Source organism: Erigeron canadensis, chromosome 3 (assembly GCF_010389155.1).
Source record: "Erigeron canadensis isolate Cc75 chromosome 3, C_canadensis_v1, whole genome shotgun sequence".
NCBI classification, from domain to species: Eukaryota; Viridiplantae; Streptophyta; class Magnoliopsida; order Asterales; family Asteraceae; genus Erigeron; species Erigeron canadensis.
The window spans coordinates 40,600,664-40,622,983 of NC_057763.1; the positions used below are offsets into that span (position 1 = coordinate 40,600,664).

Here is a 22,320-nt window from a genome sequence, read left to right on the forward strand (position 1 = left end):
GTTCATATAAGTTTCATCAACTAACATATAATACAAACAAAGTTATTAACGGTCAAAGTTATTCAACATGACATTTAAATTGAGACGGATGGAGTAGTAAATTCCTATTGTGTTGAAAGGTTTTTTTGAATGCAACTATCTTGAAATTTTGTATGAATGAAAAAACTCCAAAGTGAAACGATACTTCAGTTGAAGTAGCGTTTCAAGATCTTTTAATTTAGATAAAATTTTTACTTTTTTAAAATTTACATAAATATCGTTTGAATGTGCAACTATAACTATCATATCAAAACCATCTCTAAATAATTGAAGCTATAATTATCAGTTTCGTTTAAAAAACTACAACTTACAATTACAGCTAACAGCTACAGCTAAGTTACACCTACCACTTATAACTACTATTTTTACCAAACATACCTTTCAAGGTGTCAATCAAGGTTTTTTTTTTTATCTCCTTATATTCCTTGCTATACATGAATCATGATCGACACGGCTTAGTAGATAAAAACTGAGTTAAGTTTGACACATTATTAAGTATTTAACACCTTAGTCTCTGTCGAAGGAAGAAGATTTCTTTTTGAGTTCATGATTTGGCGCCACCAATTCAGCTTTAATTTCAATTAAATCCTTTTTCTGTTTTTTTTTTCTTCTAATTACATCCATTATTATTTTATTGTTTTAAAGGTGCGGATCGAATATTAGTATATTACAACGAAGGGTCTAGACTATGTTGCAATAACCGAGTTAATGCTAGAGAGCTCCTTCATCATTCAATACCTAATAGGAGGAAAATACCCCTAATAGTTTGCCCAAAGGCACAACAACGTATTATGAGAAAACTTTGCCTTTGAAAATTTGAACCTAGGTTTCCCCAATAAATCCAATTCTTCATGAAAGGACTTTCATACCATTGGGCTATTAATCCAATGATAATTACACCCTTTACTTAATTACACCTTGACAATTGTAACTTTTTTGACACGACTTAATTTGAGCTTATATGAAGGATTAATGGAGGATTAGGGTTATGTGCATGTTTTAGTGTGTGTGGGGAGGTTGGGGATGATGAGAGGAGAGAGAAATACTTAAGTACGTGTTTTCATTAATCAAAGGGTTAATTACAAAATGTGTTAGGAGGGAATAATTATACAATTAACACTATTATCATAATATCCCTTCCATTGTTAGATATTTACAATTTAACACCATATTTTCAATTCTAACATTTTCTTCCTTTTCTTAATTGTTAAACTTTTATGTTCAATTAATTTGAAGTTAGATATGATTATCATTCTAGGGATGAGCTTGGAATCTATACTATACCGAAACTGAATTCATAGTAAAATGGAAACCGATACCGTACTGAATCCTCAGAACCGTTACCGGTTTGGTATCGACATTCGGTTCTATACGCATTTGGAACTGGATTGACACATAGATAACTAGTTACATGAGTATCACACGCCTAATTCTTAAGTCCTAGCTCGATTTTCTGAACCGTGGGAACATCAGTTTTGAATGACTTAGCAAGAATGTTATCATCAATACCAGTAGTGAAAACGGACTTAGGAACTGAAAGCAAGCCAGCATTCGCACTTCCAAAAGCAGAAACCGCGATTGCTGCTTGATTGTGGTTTCTGTTGTATTGAAAATGAACAAGCCCTTTTGGAAATACAAACATATCGCCCTCTTGAAGTGTTTGATTAAATAATACGTTCTTGGTGTCGATAAATCCAACTTCAAGTGTACCAAATATTACAATTAGCAGTTCAGCCGCACGAGGGTGAGTGTGAGGTGGGTTCACAGCGGCTTGTGGGAATTGGAGCACTGCATATGACACACTTTGACCGTTTAGAGCTGGGAACTCTGCCATTGAAGCTTTGATGACTCTGAAGTTTTTAGGATTTGGGTTAAAAAAGGCACTGAGTCCACTGTAGGTGAAGAAGCTGGCATCGATGGAGCTTGTATTTGGGGTTATGAAGTCGGTTAAGATATCAGGGTCATTAGCCCGTGTTGTTGTTGATATGGCTAGAACCAAGGCTAGTGCCAGTAATAGGGTAGAACTTGTAGATGACTTAATAAACATTGGCTTAAAAAGATAGCAAATCAACAAAATGTGTATGGTATATGCTATTTTATGTTTCTGAGAATGTTATTATATATAGGATTATTATAGGGTGTGTCAACTGTCAACAATGACGAGCACTGTTTTACTTATATGATGTATGAGTCTTAAGCTGACTTTGAGGATACGAATACCCATATATACCAACGTATTCTTGGATTTTACTTTTGTTTTTGTTATAACGTTCTTTAGTTCTATCGACATGAAAGACCCAAAAATGTAGCTGACAGCATACCGTCTGAGGTTTCAAAGATTTTTAAGGTCTTCATGTTTGGCCGTTTACCCTTGTTATCATCAACAAAAAGATGAAGTATGCGATATAACCAAAGAGTTTTGGTTTTTCTCCTTTGGCTCATTTTGATCCATGAGCTAATATGACCAAAGACTACAATGTTTTGTAACTATTAGCTTTTTCCAACCGTAAAAACCACTTATCAATAAGTCACTAGGAAAAAGATTACAAGATGACTTTTTCTTTATGTTACCTCGAACGAGTTCTGTGACAGTGTGACTCTTATCTCTATATATTTGTTGACATCTCTTCAGTTCCATTCCAAGACACTGATCCATTTCTAGATTCAAAAATGGCATCGACAAAAAATTTCGTACTACTTTTAGTTTCATGTGCCACTCTACAGATATCAATTGCTGGAGATCCAGACATTCTATCAGACTTCATTGTTCCACCAGTTCTAAAGGGCCCTCTGGATGGAAATTTTTTCACCTTCACCGGAATGAGAGCACTTGTAAATGCACCCTTCCCAACAACATTTAAGGTCACAAAAGCAGCCATGGCTGAGTTTCCTGCTCTTAATGGTCAAAGTGTTTCATACGCTGTACTCCAGTTCCCTAATAGCACGGTGAACCCACCCCACACCCATCCACGGGCTTCAGAGCTGTTGTTTCTTCTCATGGGCTCTTTAGAAGTTGGATTTGTTGACACAACTAACAAGTTGTTTACTCAGACACTACAACAAGGTGACATTTTTGTGTTCCCCAAAGGACTTGTTCACTTCCAATTCAATAGGGATGCCAACATTCCAGCTTTGGCTCTCTCTGCCTTCGGAAGTGCAAATGCAGGGACCGTGTCAGTTCCAAATTCGGTCTTCAATACGACAATTGATGATCAAGCATTGGCATTGTCCTTCAAAACCGATGTTGCAACCATTCAGAAGATCAAATCTGGGCTATCAGGCTAATTGGTTCCAAGCACTAATATGTGTAGAGTATTTATTTATTTGGAAAGCTAATAATTGGTTTTCCTAATATACTTTCAAACTCTTAATGCTTTCATATTATGTATGATCATGAAAATGATAATAGGATGATTTGAAGTTATATTAATTTATCAGTTACACATATAGATTATATGGAAATCGTAGATAACAAACACATAAAGGATATGTACAAGACCTTTAGTGCCTAGGACCCTCGTTGTACCAATTTTATAATTAAATTATGGGACCTGCCTACCCAAGCTCAACAGTCTACATTCTTGATCAGTAGTGGGTTAGCTATCACAAATTTCATTATGGGAAGGATAAGAGTGCTTGCCTACAACTGTACCCACCTGAATCTTCAAAGAGGGAACGGCTGTTCCCCTTCTGACCACTTTCTCCATCCCTATGGATTATAAAACTTGTCTTTTATCCAAAGTTTTTGTACAATTGTCTTTTAGCCCAAGTTTACGGATTAGCAAAACATTATAACTAACAATGTCCACACGCCCGCCCTATGTTTAGTCTCAAAGCCCATTAAGAAACTGTGTTTTTCATAACAGAACAAGTTGTTGATGGATGATCTTACTTTCATTCCTTGGTATTGATATAAGTTCTCTGATACCTTGACACACAAAAGACTAACTATTTTACGTTTTATATACAACAAAAGTGAAAGTGTTTATAATATTAAGCAAAAAAATATATAACACTTGGTAAAATTCATATCTTATACAGATGTGTGTTTTGATTTATGTTAATTAAAGAACTGAACTCATTCTTGGTCTTCATTACTTCTTTAAGTCAATTATACGATTTATCGTGAGAATGTCCATACTCGTCATAAGTGCTGATCAACCCAGGCATCTTATTTAGGTCTAAGTTTCATGTGATTGAAATCAAATGTTTTTATGTCGCAGGTAACACAGCTCAAAAGAAATCAAAAACAAGTTCAAACCAACAATATTGGTCAAATTGGACAATTAGAAAGGGTTAAATAGATTATTAGACCAGCTACTAATTAAAATATATGGCTCACTTTTGATTACTATCACACAACATTTCCAAAAGTGGTACATCATGTTGGTTTCAACTTGAGAGGATATCTCTGCTTTATTCACAATTTAAACACATTATTGGTTCTTATAATCTACTAATAAGAAGAAAAACTGACAAAGTGTAAAAGGTTCAAGATCTTAATTAGCCTGAAAATCCAGATTTTATCTTCTGAATGGTGGCAACATCTGTTTTAAAAGACAAAGCCAATATTTGATCATCGATTGTCGTATTGAAAACTGTATTTGGAACAGACACGGTCCCTGCATTAGCACTTCCAAAGGCAGAGATAGCCAAAGCTGGATTATTGGCATCACTGTTAAACTGGAAGTGAACAAGTCCTTTAGGGAACACAAAGATGTCACCTTTTTGTAGTGTCTGAGTAAACAGATTGTTAGTTGTGTCAACAAACCCAACTTCTAAAGAGCCCATGGTAAGTAACAACAGCTCTGAGGCCCGAGGATGGGTGTGCGGTGGGTTCACAGTGCCATTAGGGAATTGGAGTACAGCATAAGAAACACTCTGACCGTTAAGAGCAGGAAACTCAGCCATAGCTGCTTTTGTGACCTTAAATGTTGTTGGGAAGGTTGCATTAACAAGTGCCCTCATTCCAGTAAAGGTGAAGAAATTTCCGTCTATGGGGCTACTAAAACCTGGTGGAACAATGAAGTCAGATAGAATGTCAGGATCTCCAGCCATGGAGATCTGCAGAGTGGCACATGAAAGTATAAGTACCAAAAAAAATTGAAGCTTTGTTGCCATCTTTAATGCTAGAAAAGGGTTGCTGTTTTGCTCTTCGTTTATCGATATGTCAAGGTATATATATGTAAGGAAAAACTTCATTCATGGTAACCAAAGAAGAATATGCCTTATGCTTGTGCTATATATGTTGCCAAATACTGCATGTATATATGATTAGTTGTATGCACCGGAAAAACCAAGTAATGTGGACGATTTGGACTTTTCCATCATAGTTGTCAGTGGCTTTAAGTCGAACCAAAGGAGGACAACAAGAAGCAACTTTGGTTACTTCACAAAACTTGTATATTAAATATGAACAGCCGGACATGATGAGCTTTTCGTTATATATATCAACAATAACAATTTTTTGGCTATATATCAGCTAGCAAACTCTTTTATTTATTGTGTTCATGGTATCTTCTAATCATCGAAATCTCAAACTTTTATGTTGCCAGCCAGATCAGTTTTTGTTCTGGTTTCTATAATATAGTTAAGACGATATGAAATGCGTACATGCTCCAACAATACAAGGGTATATCCAGTTTTACTGATTTCTACTAAGGTCCTATTACAAGTTAATCAAACATAATTAGCACAATCATTAGAGCTGTCTACAGGCTATATATAAAGTCAAATATGAACACTAATGCAACTAACGATATAGCTTAAACTGCTGGTTTGCTATCAGTTTACGCCATGGCTATCAACTCATCTACAAGTTCTAATATTCTTCTGTTGGCACTAACCTTGGTTCTAGCCATCTTGACAAAAACTCAAGCTAATGACCCTGATATCTTGACGGACTTCATCACCCCAAATACGACCTCTGTTGATGCCAGTTTCTTCACCTACAGTGGGCTCAGCGGGTTCTTTAACCCGAACCCAAATAACTTCACAGTCATTAAAGCTACCATGACCCAGTTCCCAGCTCTAAACGGTCAAAGTGTATCTTATGCAGTACTCCAATTCCCACCAGCTAGTGTGAACCAGCCACACACTCACCCTCGTGCAGCTGAACTTTTGTTGGTTATAATGGGTACACTTGAAGTTGGGTTTATCGACACCAAAAATGTGTTGTTTAACCAAACGCTTATAGAGGGCGACATGTTTGTGTTTCCAAAGGGGCTTGTTCATTTTCAGTACAACAGGAACCACAACCAAGCTGCAATTGCAATTTCTGCATTTGGAAGCGCGAATGGTGGCCTGCTTTCCGTACCAAAGTCTGTTTTCGCTTCTGGGATTGATGATAATGTTCTTGCTAAGTCGTTCAAAACTGATGTTCCAACGGTACAGAAAATCGAGCTAGGACTCAAGAATTAGCTAGGCACTTGACCATCTTGTTGCAAGTGTTTATTGAACCTGGTGTTTTATGTAGGACTTCTGATATAATGTTCCAAAATAAAATAATGGTGAAATTTAGTAGAAACTTGTATTGATTTGACATTTCCAGTTATAAAATGAACATTTGAATTTTCTTGAATCTTATTAGGATGATGGCAGTTATATTTTGTGTACCCATTTTAATTATATCCTGAAATCATGATCCAATAAATTGGTAATTCAAATCATTATCATATCTATATGGTTAACTAACTAATTACTCTTAAGTATTTTCCATTTGGCCGGTCTATTGAAATTTCTTGATTTCGTTGAAGAGTTTCGCCGTTTTTAAATTAACGAATTGATTTTAATATCTGATTAGTTTCAAATTGAAATACAAGTGTCAAGGGGGCAAGTATCTAGAAACTGAATTATATAATTAACTTGTTGTTGACAAGTTTTTATATTCTATTTATATTTATTATATACGGAGTAGTATATATAATATAATAATAATAATATTCATAAAGCATGAAGGTTTTGGACTGACTTTGTGACGTGCAACATTTATGTTTATGTATAGTACTATAAAATAATGGACTGACTTGAATGCAACAAACTTGTATTTCTTCCTAAAATGATATTCTTTATATGTGTTAGTTGAGGTATAAATTATTAGTCTTTTATTATCGATAGATTTATTGTACACTTAAATTCCTTATCGTAAAATTAAATAGATCTAACGTTTTGTCATTTTATGTGTCACCCCTCATTTTCAGGGTCCTTCTGGTATTGGCTATATCTACCCCATTATCAATATTGTATAGCATAAATATTTATGCGTTAGTTAAAATGCAAACCGTAAAAATCAAAAGAATCGAACTTCCATATCATATACACCGATCGAATTGGATAGTCTAAATAAGTCGTATATATTGATAATAAATCAAGGTATAAGAAAATATGGCGGGAATATCACCCTTCGGCCGTAGTAACAAAACCATTATCACGCCTAATGCTATCGATATATATATATATATATATACAAACCCATTATCACCGAGTAATTAACCTTAACCAATCAATACATTTTGCATGTGGTCAGATACTGTTTTTGCATACCGACACCCTTCAAAATTCAATTAAAACATAAAATTTAGAATTTGAAATTTAATGGATGCAATATGACAATATTAATTATTCTACAAATATGTAACCGGCCAGAGATGATTGCCTTTACTTCATAGTTTTATACTTATCTGGTGATTTGTTCTCTGCTTGTGAATAATGCTTCATAATTACTATTTACGAGTATTCATTTAATTAGTTAAATTAATTTAAGGTTGCTTAGGGTCATGTACGTTATAATAGTGTGTATATATAATTATAATATGTTTTGCTTCAAAAATTCGTATGCAGTGACCTCTAGAGGCCTGAAAGAGGTACTCAATTGATCCACGTAATTCCTAATTATTTCTTAATTAGATGATTGTACGTGGTCGATCATGTACGTGTGTATATATATGATAATTAATTAACTTGATATAATTTAATTAATCGTTTTGATAATATCATTTTGGAACCCCGTGCAGTGGCCAAACGTTAATATTCTTTTTTTTTTTTTTAATCCAAATTTGAGCCTCATTATATTAAAAAAAACATCAAAATTCTAAACGATCACTACATAATGTTATCCTACGAATAATATATATATATAGTAGTACGTACTAGTAATCAATAACAGTAGATCGAACTCAATTTGTATCTTGATGAATATATATCACTTAAAATTTTTTCCATGTAATCATATCATCATGATTATATATATATCTTAATAAAAATTAAAGTGTACTTTTATTAATGAACGACGACAGGTTTATTACATGCACTGGAGGACTAGCCAGCAAGCAAAGGCCGGCGCTAGCATGAATTACATCAACACACAGATTACATGCTCTTAATTTGAGGCCTTTACATATATAAATAATTAATTAATTAAAACACTACTACTACTAATTCGATCAATTAAGATCGACCCATGCCAAAAGATCGATTTACAAACATTTTGAAGCATATATCCTTATATATACGATCGATATGATGATGATCACACTCCGCAATATGAATTTATGTGACAGTATTCCTTGTCGAACAGTGAGTCTTTGGCATAGAAATCAAGATAACCAAAATGATCAAATGAGTTAAACTTTCTTGGGTGATCTTCGTCGACGAGCTCTTCTGGGACTTGTATGATCCCTTTGTGGTATGTAAATATCCCGATTGAGTATCTATATTCATCCCCTTCCATAACTACTCGATGATAAGGTGAGTGCACTCGGTCATTGCTCCATGCCTGATCCATGTTACGTACGTACACATAGTAGCAGTAAACTCAACAAGTCAATATAAATTTACGTACATATTTAATTAGATATATTTCATTCTTTTTCTTTAATTAATTTGCAGTTATTGTAACATGCAATATATTGAATATATATACCGAGTAATATAAAAAAAATCACTTTCACCAAAATGAGTGAAATTAAAGTTAAGGTATGTATAAATATGTACGTCATGATCGATCATTTGGAAGAGCGAGCGACTAATTAGTAATCCTACATATATATATACCTTGAATGCGTCACCAGCCATGACCAAAAACGAACAAGGAGGGTACTCCACGGGGATCCAATAGCCGTCCTTGGTTTTAACTTGTAATCCTTTCACTTGATTTTGGGTAAGTATGGATATGAAGGTCTTGTCTGTGTGAGAGATGGAACCTATTCTAGTCTCCTTCATGCTTGGTGGTCTGTATTTCATTACTCTCAGAAGATACGTCACGGATTCGTTATAGGATTCGTGGTACTTCTCCACCCCATAGCTTTCAAACACCATCTTCCTAACCGTTTCTTCGATTTTTGAAACTAGTTTCGCATACGACTGAATCATTTTACTGTTAATTATGAGAATTGAAGAACCAAAACAAATATATATATATTAGATAAATGAACACTACCTTGGATATTGTTTCTAGCTAGCTTGTATATAAGGAAAAGTTTCCATAAATGACTTGATAATTAATGACGTACGTACCAGAAATCGGTATTTCCGGAAGACCACATGGCGTTCGTGAAGCTATTAACGCCATGAGCGCTAGTAGCATTCTCAATGCCCATGCTTTCTAAGAGAGGAAGAAAAGGGAGTTGGCCAACATAGCCATGGTAAGCCTTGGGTGAAGTATTTTTAACTTTTGTTTCAATGGGAAGATCAAATAAGGGTTTTAAAGCATCATATACTTCCATCATGTTTATAATTTCTTCATCATGATCAGTAGTATTAATTATCCCATCATCATCATCAGAATAATCAGCTAAAAAGCAACCATATTCTTCAAGTGCATGTCTCACTTCATTGCATGCAGAAACATTAATAATGGTTTGCTTCATATTTGCCATCTTAATGACAGGAATGTTAGGTTGTGCCAAAAAACCCATTCTTTGTGTATGAGAGAGAAAGTAAATTAAGTTAGCTAGAGAGAATCTAATATAGGGAGAGAATATAGTTTCAGGTAATATATGTTTGTTATTCCTGAAGTTGTTATGCTTTGATACTAAAGAGGAGCAGTGCATGTATATATACTAATGAAGAGGTAGTTGATAAGGAAGGTTTATATTCTTCTAACCTCCTAAATTTTGGTTTTTCAAGTATTTTGTTATTTAATATTCTCCTTTTCTCAAAGGTTGGTTGATTATTGGATGCAATGTTTCTTGTTGTGTCACTCTTTTGCTGACCTAATAACAATAGCTCCATTTCAACCACCACTTCAATTCCTCCTATAGTGCAATTAATTTAGATTTGGAACATACAAATTAAAGGAGGCTGGGATTAATGAACTCATCAAATAACATTTATAACTTTTTGTATTATGAAACATATATCTTGTGATTGCCTCTACAAATAACTATTAATTTTTCACTTAAACACCAATCCAAAATGAGATTTGGATGATGGGGTCGATCCATTGATTTTGCCCAGATTATGATGGTTAATTAGTTGTGGAATATATATTGTTATGGACTTTAATTAATCAAGGTGATCACAGATTTACTACACCAAGAAATATAAATATTTCAACGTTTTTGTTATTGAATTGGATTTTCATTCATATATATCTCATATGGTTATTGACTATTAGATTCAATGTTTCTTTAATGACACGTTTATGCTGACTTTCTATTATAACTAATTTAACGGCCATTTATAAGCTACGAATACGGGGAGTGCATTTGACTTTTAGAATTTCAGGTCTAATAACTTGTTGTAGCTCATTATATACTCGATGAATTTGTCAAATTCATCTTAAATATATATTACGCAACATATAAAATGCACCAACAAATATTAGATGGAAGTCAAACTTAGAGCACTTCCACCTATTAAAAAAAATAGTGCACGTAATTTGAAAAGTTGATAACAAAAAGACCAACATTACAACTTAAGTAGATACAATTCGGATAATTTGAATAACATTTTAGTGTCTGCAAAGGCAAAAATGTCACATAATTTGCACTGTCGTAATCACAGTGCAAAGCACCCTTTTAGGGCATTTTCAGATTTGCACTGTGTCCAGTGTCCCATAATTTTTACGTCACCGGCTACCCATAAATTGATAGGTCGTGTGTTCCATCTAGTTCTTTTTGCGATTGGTGACCACAAGGAAAGAAAAGAAAACCATAACTTTATCCCATACAATTAATTCCATGTGGGTACCCCTCATAATACATTCTATGTTACAACACAGCTAAAATATGAACACAAACGAAGTTAATAAGTTATTAATTAAAATCCTATGTGTCAGAATGCCTAATCAAGTTGTGTAGATATCAGCTCACTACCTTCAAAATCCAAACATATACATCAGGCTTTACTCTCAAGAGGAACGTCGGAAATAATACCTGTAGATTACAAACAGAAAACTTTTAAATTTTACACCCAGGCCATAATCCCATACCCGAACTCCCATCACCCCAGGCTACCAACCCCCTGGTTAGGGACCTAAGTCTATTGTTTCTGAGTTCTCTTCTCAATTAATAACATTATCAATCAGGTCACATCAAGACAAAACATATATTACAAATTTATACACTCTTAACTATATTAATACATGCTCTTGCAAACAATTTAATTCATTTTATAACAATTGCCTGTAAATTACCCCTTGTGGCTGTTCCTTGACAAAAGAATAACCATTAAACTCATAATTTATCGAGATGCATGTTCATCAAAAAACCAAAACTATAAGTTAATTTCTGTATAAGGGTTAGAAGTACAGCATAGAAATCCAGGGGCAACATTTTGATATTTACGGGAATAAAGTAAAGATGGAAACGATTGATGTAATACTCATATACTGATTAACAAGTATAATCAAATTGTACCAAAACATAAACTATTCTAATTGACTTAAAAGTTGAAAGCGACCCTTTTAAAACTCCAAAGTCAACTTAAGATTCTGATTTTACCTACTAGAAGCAATGTCCTGCTTGAACCCTAAGAACAGACTACACATAGTGTAGCAAGAATGAAAAAAAGTTGTCGATATATTTTCTATAGAAAACATCACCTAAATTTGAGGTGTGGTTATATGGAGACTTACACAAATATCTTTATGCCATATAAAGCAGCGTATTTTCGAAGAATACGTTCAACTGAGTACCATTCTGACCGGTCTGACCCATCCTGATAACCAATTCGTGGCATGTGGATAGAAGCTATAGCGGCAACACAAAACATATCAAATAAGCTAATCTAACAATAAGAAATTTTAAAAAATAAAAAAGAAGAAGAAGAAATAAAGATCTAATATGTACAAGCAGCAAAAAAGTTAAGTTGATGCATCCAAATTAAAAGCCTTTAGGAAATAAGTTGTATAGTTAAGCTGGACCGCATGGCCAAAAAAACCTCTTGTAGAGAAGCCCATAAAGCTTAGATAAAAATATGGCAGAACTAGAGGTAGCAAAGATGGGAGATCGAACAGTTGGCTTATGGGTTCGGGTTGAATGGGTCATTTTTCTAGTACATGGCAAGTAGTGTGGTTGAGCTGCACATACTTTTAGCTCACTTTAGAGAAAATCATAGATAATTAGCATCTTAATTTTAATTAAAGATACAAAATTATTACAATAGTAATGTACTGTCTAACCACCTCCAAGGTGGCCTAGAGGTATACACTTTTGGATCTTTACAAGAAGTCTCAAGTAGTCAAGACCCAACCCCGCTAGATGTATTATTGGGGGTTGCCAGGGAAGGATTTGGAAACAGCCACGAATTCCCCGATTAGGCTGCATACATGAGTCAAAGACTTGCCCTTTCCGGGTAACTAGAATAGGAAAACCTCATCCATTTGCCCAATTTAGGCATATGCAAAGGTTGTACCCATTAGAGCTGTCAGCCAACTTGCAATCCATTTGTTGACCAGCCTTTTAGCTAAAAATTTTATTTGGAACATCTGGGATAAAGCATATAACCCCAATCGGCCAGATCACAAGTAAATAGATCAAATTTCAGACATCTTGGTCAAGACCAACATACCTGAATTTTGAGCCGCTGAAAATGAAGCTTTTGACAAACACTGTTCCAGTTCAGGAATAGAGATACTACTACGAAGCACTTTACGCCTGGAATTATATGTTTGCACCACAGCTAAAGCTACCAACTGACGAGCATTAGCAGTTTGATTCTCTTCATGCTCACCTGTTGCACAGTCAGTTTAAGAAAAGCAGAACCATTAAATTAAGAAACTATAAGAGTCAACTCATCATAAATAGTAAAAGCAGCAGACACATAACTCATTTAAGCTACTCCAGCATATAGAACACCTTGCGTTCGTCCAATGAACAATTCACATAAAATCAGGCACATTGTTGGTGAAAACGTTCACCATTAGTTAGAAATGTGAATGCACTCTAATAAAGTCATAATAAGGCAATCTTGACCCAAAGTATCAATAAGAAATAATGGGGTTGGTGGCCCATCGGTAAGGTCTTTGACCTTGGGAGGATCCACCTGGGTTTGAGTCTCACTTCTCACATTTGTGGGGGTGGATTTATAAGGGGTTTTCGAGAGTCTTGGTTTCCAGGCATACGTATAATTTAGGAGTAGGAGTAGAGTAGAATGTCGTTCAAAAAAAAAAAAAGAAACAATGACAACAAGCCACAAGCTGTACACACCAAACACTTCTAGGCGAGCACATTAATTGAAAAGTAAAGGTATAATTCTAACCGGTAATATCTATAAGATGGAGATCACCAAGATGAAGATCCCTAAATTCAGAAGCTCGCTCATAAGCACTTGGAATTTGAGATGAAAGTTTAGCCAGGGCATCAAACATACCACCGTGACCCCAGTTTCCGGAATCGTCCACACAGCTGCAAGAGAACATACATTAAAGAGTAGTGTGACAGCAAGATATATACGGCAAACAAGGAAACTGAGAGTAATTATCAAGTGATAAAATTCACAAATACAGCCTCAAACAAAGAATTAAGTGCAACACCCGTGGTATAATGGTGAAACAGTACTATACATACTGCAGTAATAGATATAGGAACAGTCGTACCTGAATATGACAGAAGGTTCTGATGGACAAATTTTGGAGGGATGCGTGCAATCTCCATAAACAAAATTCACTGAACCAGAATCTGACAGCATATTGTCATCAGCAGGGGGTACAACATTCTTGACTGACAGTGACTCATATCCCTGAGCTTCCCATTTTGCTTGTTTCTTCTCCTTGGCTTTCTTCCTGGCAGACTCGGCTCTAAGATGCTTCTCCTCGAGTTTTGATCTCTTATTTGTCTCCTCCAAAGCAGAAACATCACATGTCTCTGATGTTTCTTTAAGCTTTTCCACCCAAGATAGATATGAAGCTTCATCGAGAATGGGGTCAAATTCCACAGATGTCTTTCCACCCAGTACATCCTTCAAACTAGTCTCAACCCTTGGATCCCCTGCTTCTGATGGTTCTCCATGCCGAAATGCTATTACCTTGTCAACCATAGCATTGAGTTTTGACATGTCTAGTTGACCCAAACTCTCATTGCTCTCAGTAGTGGGATCAAACATGCGTAAACCTAGGACAACAGATCGAAGATCACCAGCTGCAACTCCTACCATATCTTTGCCTTCCTTGTCTATGGCGTCATCACCTATAACATCATGGCTTAGTTGCAGCTTTCTTTCTGCTCTATGCATAATAACCTGCAATGGATATTAAATAACAAGAAGTAAAGCATGTTTAGCTTTTAACAGAGATTCTGCCTTGAGTCATGACTAATGACTCACCTCCTCCACAGTACGCTCAGTAACTAAATTTATAGACATCACATGATTCATTTGACCAATTCTATGTGCCCTCTGTAGAGCCTGCTTATCCACCTGGGGATTCCAATCCTGCTCATAAAATATAACCTGCATTTGGTATTGTCCTAAGTGAGTAGACAGGACCAACAGCTAACAATATATTTTCTACAGTCAATAGAGAACAATAATTTAAAATGTACTCTGAAACAGCCAATAAGCTGAACCTTTCACTATAACATGTTATACTTAATGGTGCATAATTAATATATGTTCTCCTATACGAGCTTATGATTAGGGAACTTTAGAATCGTAACTGCGACTCAAGTAAATGTCATAGAAGGAAAAAAAATGATATTGGGAAGAGTTACCGTGTCAGCAGCTACAAGATTCAAGCCAACACCTCCTGCTCTGGTGGAGATCATAAAAACAAATGCAGCGTCAGGATCAGCTTCAGAATTGGAATTTCCCAGGACCGGATGTCGACTAAAACTCCTTATTGCAGCAAAGCGCTCTTCAGCCCTAATAGATCCGTCAAGACGCTCATAAGGATATTTCCTCAACTCCATATAGTCCTGTATTTCATAATAATCCAAAGATTTAAACAAAGACAATGTGGATTATCTGCACAGTTAGAAATTCTTTTTACATCCATAAGCAACAAAAGGAAAGAAACCTGCAATACGTCAAGTGTATGTGTCATCTGTGCAAACAGAAGAACACGATGTCCGGAATTCCGTAGCTTCTGAAGTAACTGGTCCAAGACCATAAGTTTGCCACTAGCCTGAAAGAAATCACAAAAGCACACTATTGTCTCACAAATCACAACTTTGTAATACTATAAAGTACTTTTTAATGGGCAATAACTTACAATTTAATAGTTCTGATAATTTATGGCTAAAAATTATTTGTTGTTAGACTTATGAAAAAACTAAATATTAAGCTCCATTTACAAACAGCCATTTAACAATCCCAATATGTTATGCTATCTGCTTGTACTTGTAATCAAGCAACAATATCAACACCCTTAATTTGGTAGGATACATTTATGATACCTGAACCAAGTGTTCGCCCTCTTCGTAAGGTTCAGGCTCTATACCAGCAAAGAGGTAAGGATGACTACATGCTTTACGCAACTGTATTACCTGCATAAAAGTTATAGCTTGTGCAATCAAATACTTATTCCTAGATGGAAACATAAGCTCCACATATTTTCAAACTACATAGACATTAACCGCTAGAACTAGTTTGACGACATATGGTATGGTTTAAGTAGATGCGAAAGAAACCGTACTTCTGTAACAACTGGCAGTATCGAAAAGAAAAATCCCATTTATATGCTTGAGGTATGCATAATAAGCTTAATAAGCGTGAAGTTGGCTTACCATGTTCTGCAAGGATTGCTGATTACAACTCCCAGAAGACAATGCTAGTAGTTTAGGAAGCTCCTTTCTAAGTATTGACATATACACCTTCTTCTGCAAGGTCACTAAGGGAGCCATCCTTACAAAATAAAAGATTATGATAGTTAAACTTCCAATCACTTGCATTTTCAAATCAAAGCAGTGAAGCACGCTGGATATAGGCTTTAGGCTTTCCACTCACTCAGTGGTTTATAACTTCAAATGTTAACTACCAGTTTGACCAAATTTGAAAAGAAAATGAGAAAGCATTAAAAGGATTTCAGAAAGGGGAGCATGAGATAAAATGAGCACAAACAAAGCCATAGTAGGTAACTCACAAAGTGATTTCAGTAAGAGGAGGCAAAGATAGGGTTCCAGCCTCAATAAGCCTGGATTTTGTTCTTCGAAGCATAAAGGCCCCCAAAACATATTTTAAGCTTTTGGACTTCTCCTTTACTATTGATGCACCTCTAGCTGCTTAGAAAAGATAAGTGATTAGGCAGCATTTTAAATAAAGGAAATCATCAAAACACTCGCATAAACTTTCATAAAAGAAATGTGGTTAAATTACTGAACAATTTTGTTTTTCAAAAAGTCACCCAACTACACCGTCTTATTCAAAATTCACTAGTAAATATTTTTTACCATCAGCGCTGACGCGTCAGCACCAAGTAGAAACACGAGCATGCACAAAATCAACTCAACCAATAACATATTTACTTTTGAATGACACAATGCAGTTGAGTGGATTTCTTAACCACAAAAAATTATCCGTGACTTCACTGCATTTTCTTTTGTGACTTTTCTGACGATTTCCCTTTAAAAAGATATTATATCACATAGTAAATCTTACTCAGAAAGATGCATAAGAGCAATAATATACATGGCTTAGATTTGGTCATCCAAACAATATCTTAAGTTTGAAAACATTCTAAAATGTAGAATCTAAATTAATTATGATGAAATTCTGATTGAATAACATCATGGATACATCAAACCACGACTTCTTAAAAAAGCTTTACATGCATGTCCCCTCTAATGAAACATTATAAAGGTCAAAGACAGCCATAAAAAGTTGACACCAGTGTTCTAGAAGTGTTACGGAAGTAGCAAACACCTCAGCAATCAACTTTAAGCAAATGTGACAGAAGAGAAGAAAGATACATACATCTATGAGGAGCAGGATAAGACCACATAAAGGATCTCCATCTTAGACTGACTGTACTCGATTGTAAATTTGTAATTAGTGTAGTCTAAAGGAACCTATATGTAAATCTTAACTCTTTATATCCGTTCTTACTGTCATCTATTTATACACAGAGTCAAATACACTTCCTGCGAGGATTATTACCTTCCTTAAATGTAAAAGAGAACTGCTCCAATGTCCCAAAAATTGAAGCCATACAGAATCGCATGAGTGCCCAAAGTTCAGTAAGGCTATTCTGAATAGGGGTTCCGGTCATGAGTAGACATCTGGGCATGATATAGTGTTCTCTAAGAACATTATACAAAACCTGCAAAGAATCAAGGAATCAGGTAGCTGAGAACCTGAGACACAATATAAGGGGAATATAAAGACTCTAAATGTTAGTGTCCTATTGGATCACTATACATGAAACCTACACTGGAAGGCTATGCTCCCTCTCAATGAAAATATAATCTGATAACGTGATAATCATAAACCTACACTGGAAGGGTTTTTAAGTCTTTGCGCCTCGTCAATAACAGCATAATGCCATGGAATCTGGGAAAGAAAGTCTTGATCAATTAATGCTATATCATATGTTGTAAGGATCACATCGAAAGGTAAGGCCTGGACCTGCGATATTCAACAAAACATAAGCATTAGCATCCATATCAGAAAAAACGTGTTCCAGTTGCCTACTGATAATCGGTTCAGCTAGTGGAAAACTTGCATTGGATGATGGTTGCTGTTTAACATGTTCATACATTTCCCATCTCAATGCTCGTCTACATTGTTTGTCTCCAACGTATCGGACAACCTTTAACTTTGGGGCGAATTTAGCGACCTCGGATACCCATCCATCGGTTACACTGAGAGGACAGAGTATCACTGTAGAAAAATCAAATACTTGACAATCTAATATAGATTAAAACATGCTAAGCTGTGATTAGCAAAACTAGTTTTTTTTTTACTCACAGAAGGGCCCGTGTATGCCTCGACAAAGCTTTAGATAACTCAAGAAGGAGATTGCTTGCAATGTCTTTCCTAGCCCCATCTGCCAATAACCATTATAAGGTTGAGCAAATGCACTTGTTATACATTCAATGTTTAGTAGTCAACTCAACGAGTAAAAAAAAAAACTGAACAATTCCAATTAAACTTTGTGGGTTTCCAGCCTCCAATTACAAATGCAACTATATACCTCATCTCCTGCAAACACATATGAAAACCCGATCAAATATTATTCTCAAGTGATGATATATAGCTATTACTATAGTGGAAACGAAAGTACTAGTGAAACATACTGTCTAAACACTCAGATTTAATAAGCAGATTTAAAGGTCTGCTGATCCTATTTAACCTCTAAGTATAACAAGTTCAGATAGAATGTAATCTTGAATGAACCTCCTACTATTATATGCTATAGTCATATTCATATCAGTTACTTTGATATATTACTTTAAATAAATAAAAAGGTACTTTGATATATAAACTACATGTGGTCTTGCTATCAACTTGCAGCATTGTTCTAAATACTAATATAATCAATGTAGTCCCCTCGTTTCAAACATTTAACGGCCCATATAAGCACAAAGTGTGCCAAACGAGCACTTCCAATACTGAAAATAGCTTGTTGGTTTAAAATAAGCTATATTAAAATAGCTTATTATAGGTCAAAACACACAAATTCACCTTGTTTATTTGCATTTTAGGCTAGGATACTACACATATTTCCCCAATTTAGGCAAGTTTCTAATTATTTCTTCGGTTTGATCCATATTATACCTGGATTCTTCCCTTAGGATAATATACCGAAGAGTCTTATGGACAGGTTGTGGTTTCAAGTCCCATTACAGAGATATGTGTGAATAATTGTGTAGTATGTGAATATTATTTGGCTTTCAAAAAGGAATTCCAATAAAATTAGCCCCTATGGCTATCTTTAATACGTTATTACATGCATACACAATATTACTAAATAAAATCACATCCTAGATACAGATACATATATACACACACTAGCAATTACATACTCTTGGTCAATTTTATAAAATTATTTCCACACACTAAAATTAATAGTTTAATTATTATTATTATAAAATCACAGGCTTTAAAATTAAATTATTAAATTTAAGCGCGTACCGAGAATAACGTTGGCACCGATTAAGTACCGGCGTATAAGCCACGACAGTCCTTCCACTTGATGAGGCTTAAGCGAGGCCGTCACACCGATATCGGAGCAATTGACTTCAGCATCCACGGCGGCGCGTGAGTCTCCGTCGAAGACGTATTTAGCGGCGGCGATTAATCTCTGTTCGTAGTTCATTTTCGAGTGTTGTGGCGCAAAGGATATTAAAATTTGAATTTTGGTGAAAATATATATTAACAGAAATGCGATGGACGAAAACACCTCTCTCTATGTTATGGAATTACGTATGATGTAAAGAATTGTAGTTTAGGTATGAAAGGGCTTTTTGGTAAACTCGTCGTAGTAGTGTAAACGTGGCGCCTGAGTTATATAAAGTTTTGTTATCACACGACACGTGGCAACGTTTTCATTCTCGATTATCGTCAACTGGAACAACTTCGAGGGATGATAATCGTACCACTCTTTTTTATCAATTTACCACATTACTACATTAACAATTTGTACAGTCTGTTATATGAATTGTACATTATGATAGATCAATAAAAAAAAATCTGTACGGATGACTATTTCGTCCTCGTGGCACCTCCATGCCTCTCTCTCAACAAGTCAACATTGACCTCAATGCCACATCGACGTTCATTTTCATTCTTACATCGCCGCATGATACATTATTGTCAACTAGGGTAAGTACAGCTCGGTTTGGGTCATTTTTGAAAACTGAACCGCTATTTTTGGTTTTTGAAATCTAAAACCATTGGTTTTCGATTTTGGTTTTTTCGGCTCGCTTTTTCGGTTTTAATCCATTTTTAACCACTTGTGGGTTCGAGCCAATTTGAGCTAAAAATAGTTTAAAGTTTATACCTTATGATTATGATACAACATCGATAACTTATCCAAACAATATCGGTAACAAAAACAATACAACAATGAAGATAAATCCATTAAAATAAGTTAAAGAATTTTTAAATATTTATTTCAAACGAGAGCAAGTACCCACACGTTGCGGCGGTGAGATGGTGGGAGTGATAGGTCATAAAGTGCGATAAATCATATAGTGTGATAGCCAAATGTCTTAACCGTACGGGTTCCGCCCTCGGGTTTAAAAATTCGTCGAAAGTATATCGAATGATCTAATAAAAGAGAATGAAATTTTAAGAGCACCCATATATTTTTTATAATTTATCGATGTACGGTTTGTAAGATAAAAGATTTTGAATGAATTAGATGAATAAATGATTTATGGAGGAGAGAGAAAAAGGATGATTGGTTGAGATTTCAGGAGAGAGAAAAGGTGTTTGGTAATATAGAATTAATAGAAGAGACATTTTGGGGAAGTAAATGTTGAAGCTCAAAATATTATACAGGGGAAATCTGCTTTATAATATAAGTATAGATATAGATATAGATATAGATAACCTCTGTATATAACTAGTTATATATTTCACGTGTTGTTTAAATATGCAATTGATCGAACCGAAAAGATCTTGTTGTGTAGTTTCACATAAAACATATAATTAATATTGTTTCGTATACTAACAAACTCAAATATATTATATTAACATATCTAATGAGAATGAGTATAAAATGATATAAATACAAAATAATATAAACAATATATATTTTTTGGTCGGTTCAGCTTTTCATATGAAATCAATACCGAACCATAACATTCGGTTTTTAAAAAATCAAAACCGAAAACCATTGTTTTTTCTGTTCGGATTTTTTGATTTTTTTTTTTTGTTTTTTGTTCGGTTTTTGCTCACCTCTACTATAAACAACATTTATTCTTTACTATATTTCTTATATCTTCTTCACTATTTTATATTTCAATTAATTAAAGACATTCTTTAGGGCTGTCAGTATTAGTTATTTGGGTGCATCAAAATTTGTACTTTGACATGCGAAAATTCAGAGAGGTGCATTAACACATATTCATTATAATAATACATTTAATAATTAAGATTGGTTACCTTTTTAGACATTGTATTAATTTTTTATATTAAAAATTGTTCAAATGAAGTTTCACTTGTATATAATGGTATATTAGCTGGAAAAAAATTGATATTAATCATGTGTTAAAACAATAGTTAATGACTAATAAAAAAACTTTACAAGTGTTAAGCTTTCATATAACAACTAGAATTTTTTGAGTTAACATACAACCATATTTTGAATTAATTTTTGCATATAAAATATAAATTATTTGACTACTAAATATACCAATGCTTCTCTCTATATAATTAAAAGATGATAGTTTTTGATTAGTTGACAATTATGACCGAATGTCATGTAGGATTTTTTATTAGGTGTCATACTTACATTAATTTTCTAATTTTAATTATTCCTTTAAAAATTATTTTTTATCCTAATCATCATTAATTAATAAATAAATAATTAAACAGTAAAAAAACTATATATGTAGTAAATTTCTTGATGATCGTCTTAATTGTTAATTTAAATTTTATATTTTATATACATATTTATGTTTTATATTTATATTATTATTATTATTATATATTATTTATTTTTTATTATAATTTATAATTTTATTGTATTAATATTCAAATAGTGATTTAGTCAAGTTAATCAATAAGTTAAAGTTTTGATCACAAAAGGTAATTCATTCATTTTACTAGAACTATCAAGCTGTCAAATACATGAATGGTCTAACAAAAACATTATACTTATATATGTTGATATTTGATAGATGTTTAGATTAATTATAGTGGTTACTATTAGATACATCAAGAAATAATGATAATAAA

General features: G+C 34.2%; 6 protein-coding genes across 6 annotated transcripts; 2 read left to right on the plus strand and 4 right to left on the minus strand.

Annotated features, from left to right (window-relative positions):
- Window positions 1-1,465: 1,465 nt before the first annotated feature.
- On the minus strand, window positions 1,466-2,086 carry LOC122594676 (putative germin-like protein 9-2). Its single transcript, XM_043767102.1, has one exon. It carries the CDS (start codon window positions 2,084-2,086, stop codon window positions 1,466-1,468), a length of 621 nt encoding a protein of 206 aa, XP_043623037.1.
- Window positions 2,087-2,703: 617 nt separating this feature from the next.
- LOC122594215 (germin-like protein 9-3) lies at window positions 2,704-3,423 on the plus strand. Its single transcript, XM_043766685.1, has one exon. The coding sequence runs from the start codon at window positions 2,710-2,712 to the stop codon at window positions 3,322-3,324; it is 615 nt and encodes a 204-aa protein (XP_043622620.1). The 5' UTR covers window positions 2,704-2,709; the 3' UTR covers window positions 3,325-3,423.
- A 1,119-nt stretch (window positions 3,424-4,542) lies between these two features.
- Window positions 4,543-5,166, minus strand: LOC122594213 (germin-like protein 9-3). Its single transcript, XM_043766684.1, has one exon. The coding sequence runs from the start codon at window positions 5,158-5,160 to the stop codon at window positions 4,543-4,545; it is 618 nt and encodes a 205-aa protein (XP_043622619.1). The 5' UTR covers window positions 5,161-5,166.
- Window positions 5,167-5,835: 669 nt separating this feature from the next.
- Window positions 5,836-6,459, plus strand: LOC122594212 (putative germin-like protein 9-2). Its single transcript, XM_043766683.1, has one exon. The coding sequence runs from the start codon at window positions 5,836-5,838 to the stop codon at window positions 6,457-6,459; it is 624 nt and encodes a 207-aa protein (XP_043622618.1).
- A 2,107-nt stretch (window positions 6,460-8,566) lies between these two features.
- LOC122590604 (probable 2-oxoglutarate-dependent dioxygenase AOP1) lies at window positions 8,567-9,953 on the minus strand. Its single transcript, XM_043762793.1, has 3 exons — window positions 9,553-9,953; window positions 9,091-9,412; window positions 8,567-8,812 (listed from the first exon to the last, which is right to left on the minus strand). Exons 1-3 carry the CDS (start codon window positions 9,951-9,953, stop codon window positions 8,567-8,569), a joined length of 969 nt encoding a protein of 322 aa, XP_043618728.1.
- A 1,050-nt stretch (window positions 9,954-11,003) lies between these two features.
- LOC122593916 (probable helicase CHR10) lies at window positions 11,004-19,732 on the minus strand. Its single transcript, XM_043766375.1, has 17 exons — window positions 19,549-19,732; window positions 18,608-18,615; window positions 18,382-18,460; window positions 18,137-18,294; window positions 17,908-18,039; window positions 17,572-17,734; window positions 16,559-16,694; window positions 16,203-16,320; window positions 15,873-15,962; window positions 15,494-15,601; window positions 15,189-15,392; window positions 14,803-14,928; window positions 14,078-14,718; window positions 13,741-13,886; window positions 13,051-13,212; window positions 12,116-12,230; window positions 11,004-11,414 (listed from the first exon to the last, which is right to left on the minus strand). The coding sequence occupies exons 1-17, from the start codon at window positions 19,730-19,732 to the stop codon at window positions 11,390-11,392; spliced, it is 2,595 nt and encodes an 864-aa protein (XP_043622310.1). The 3' UTR covers window positions 11,004-11,389.
- Between the last annotated feature and the right edge of the window lie 2,588 nt (window positions 19,733-22,320).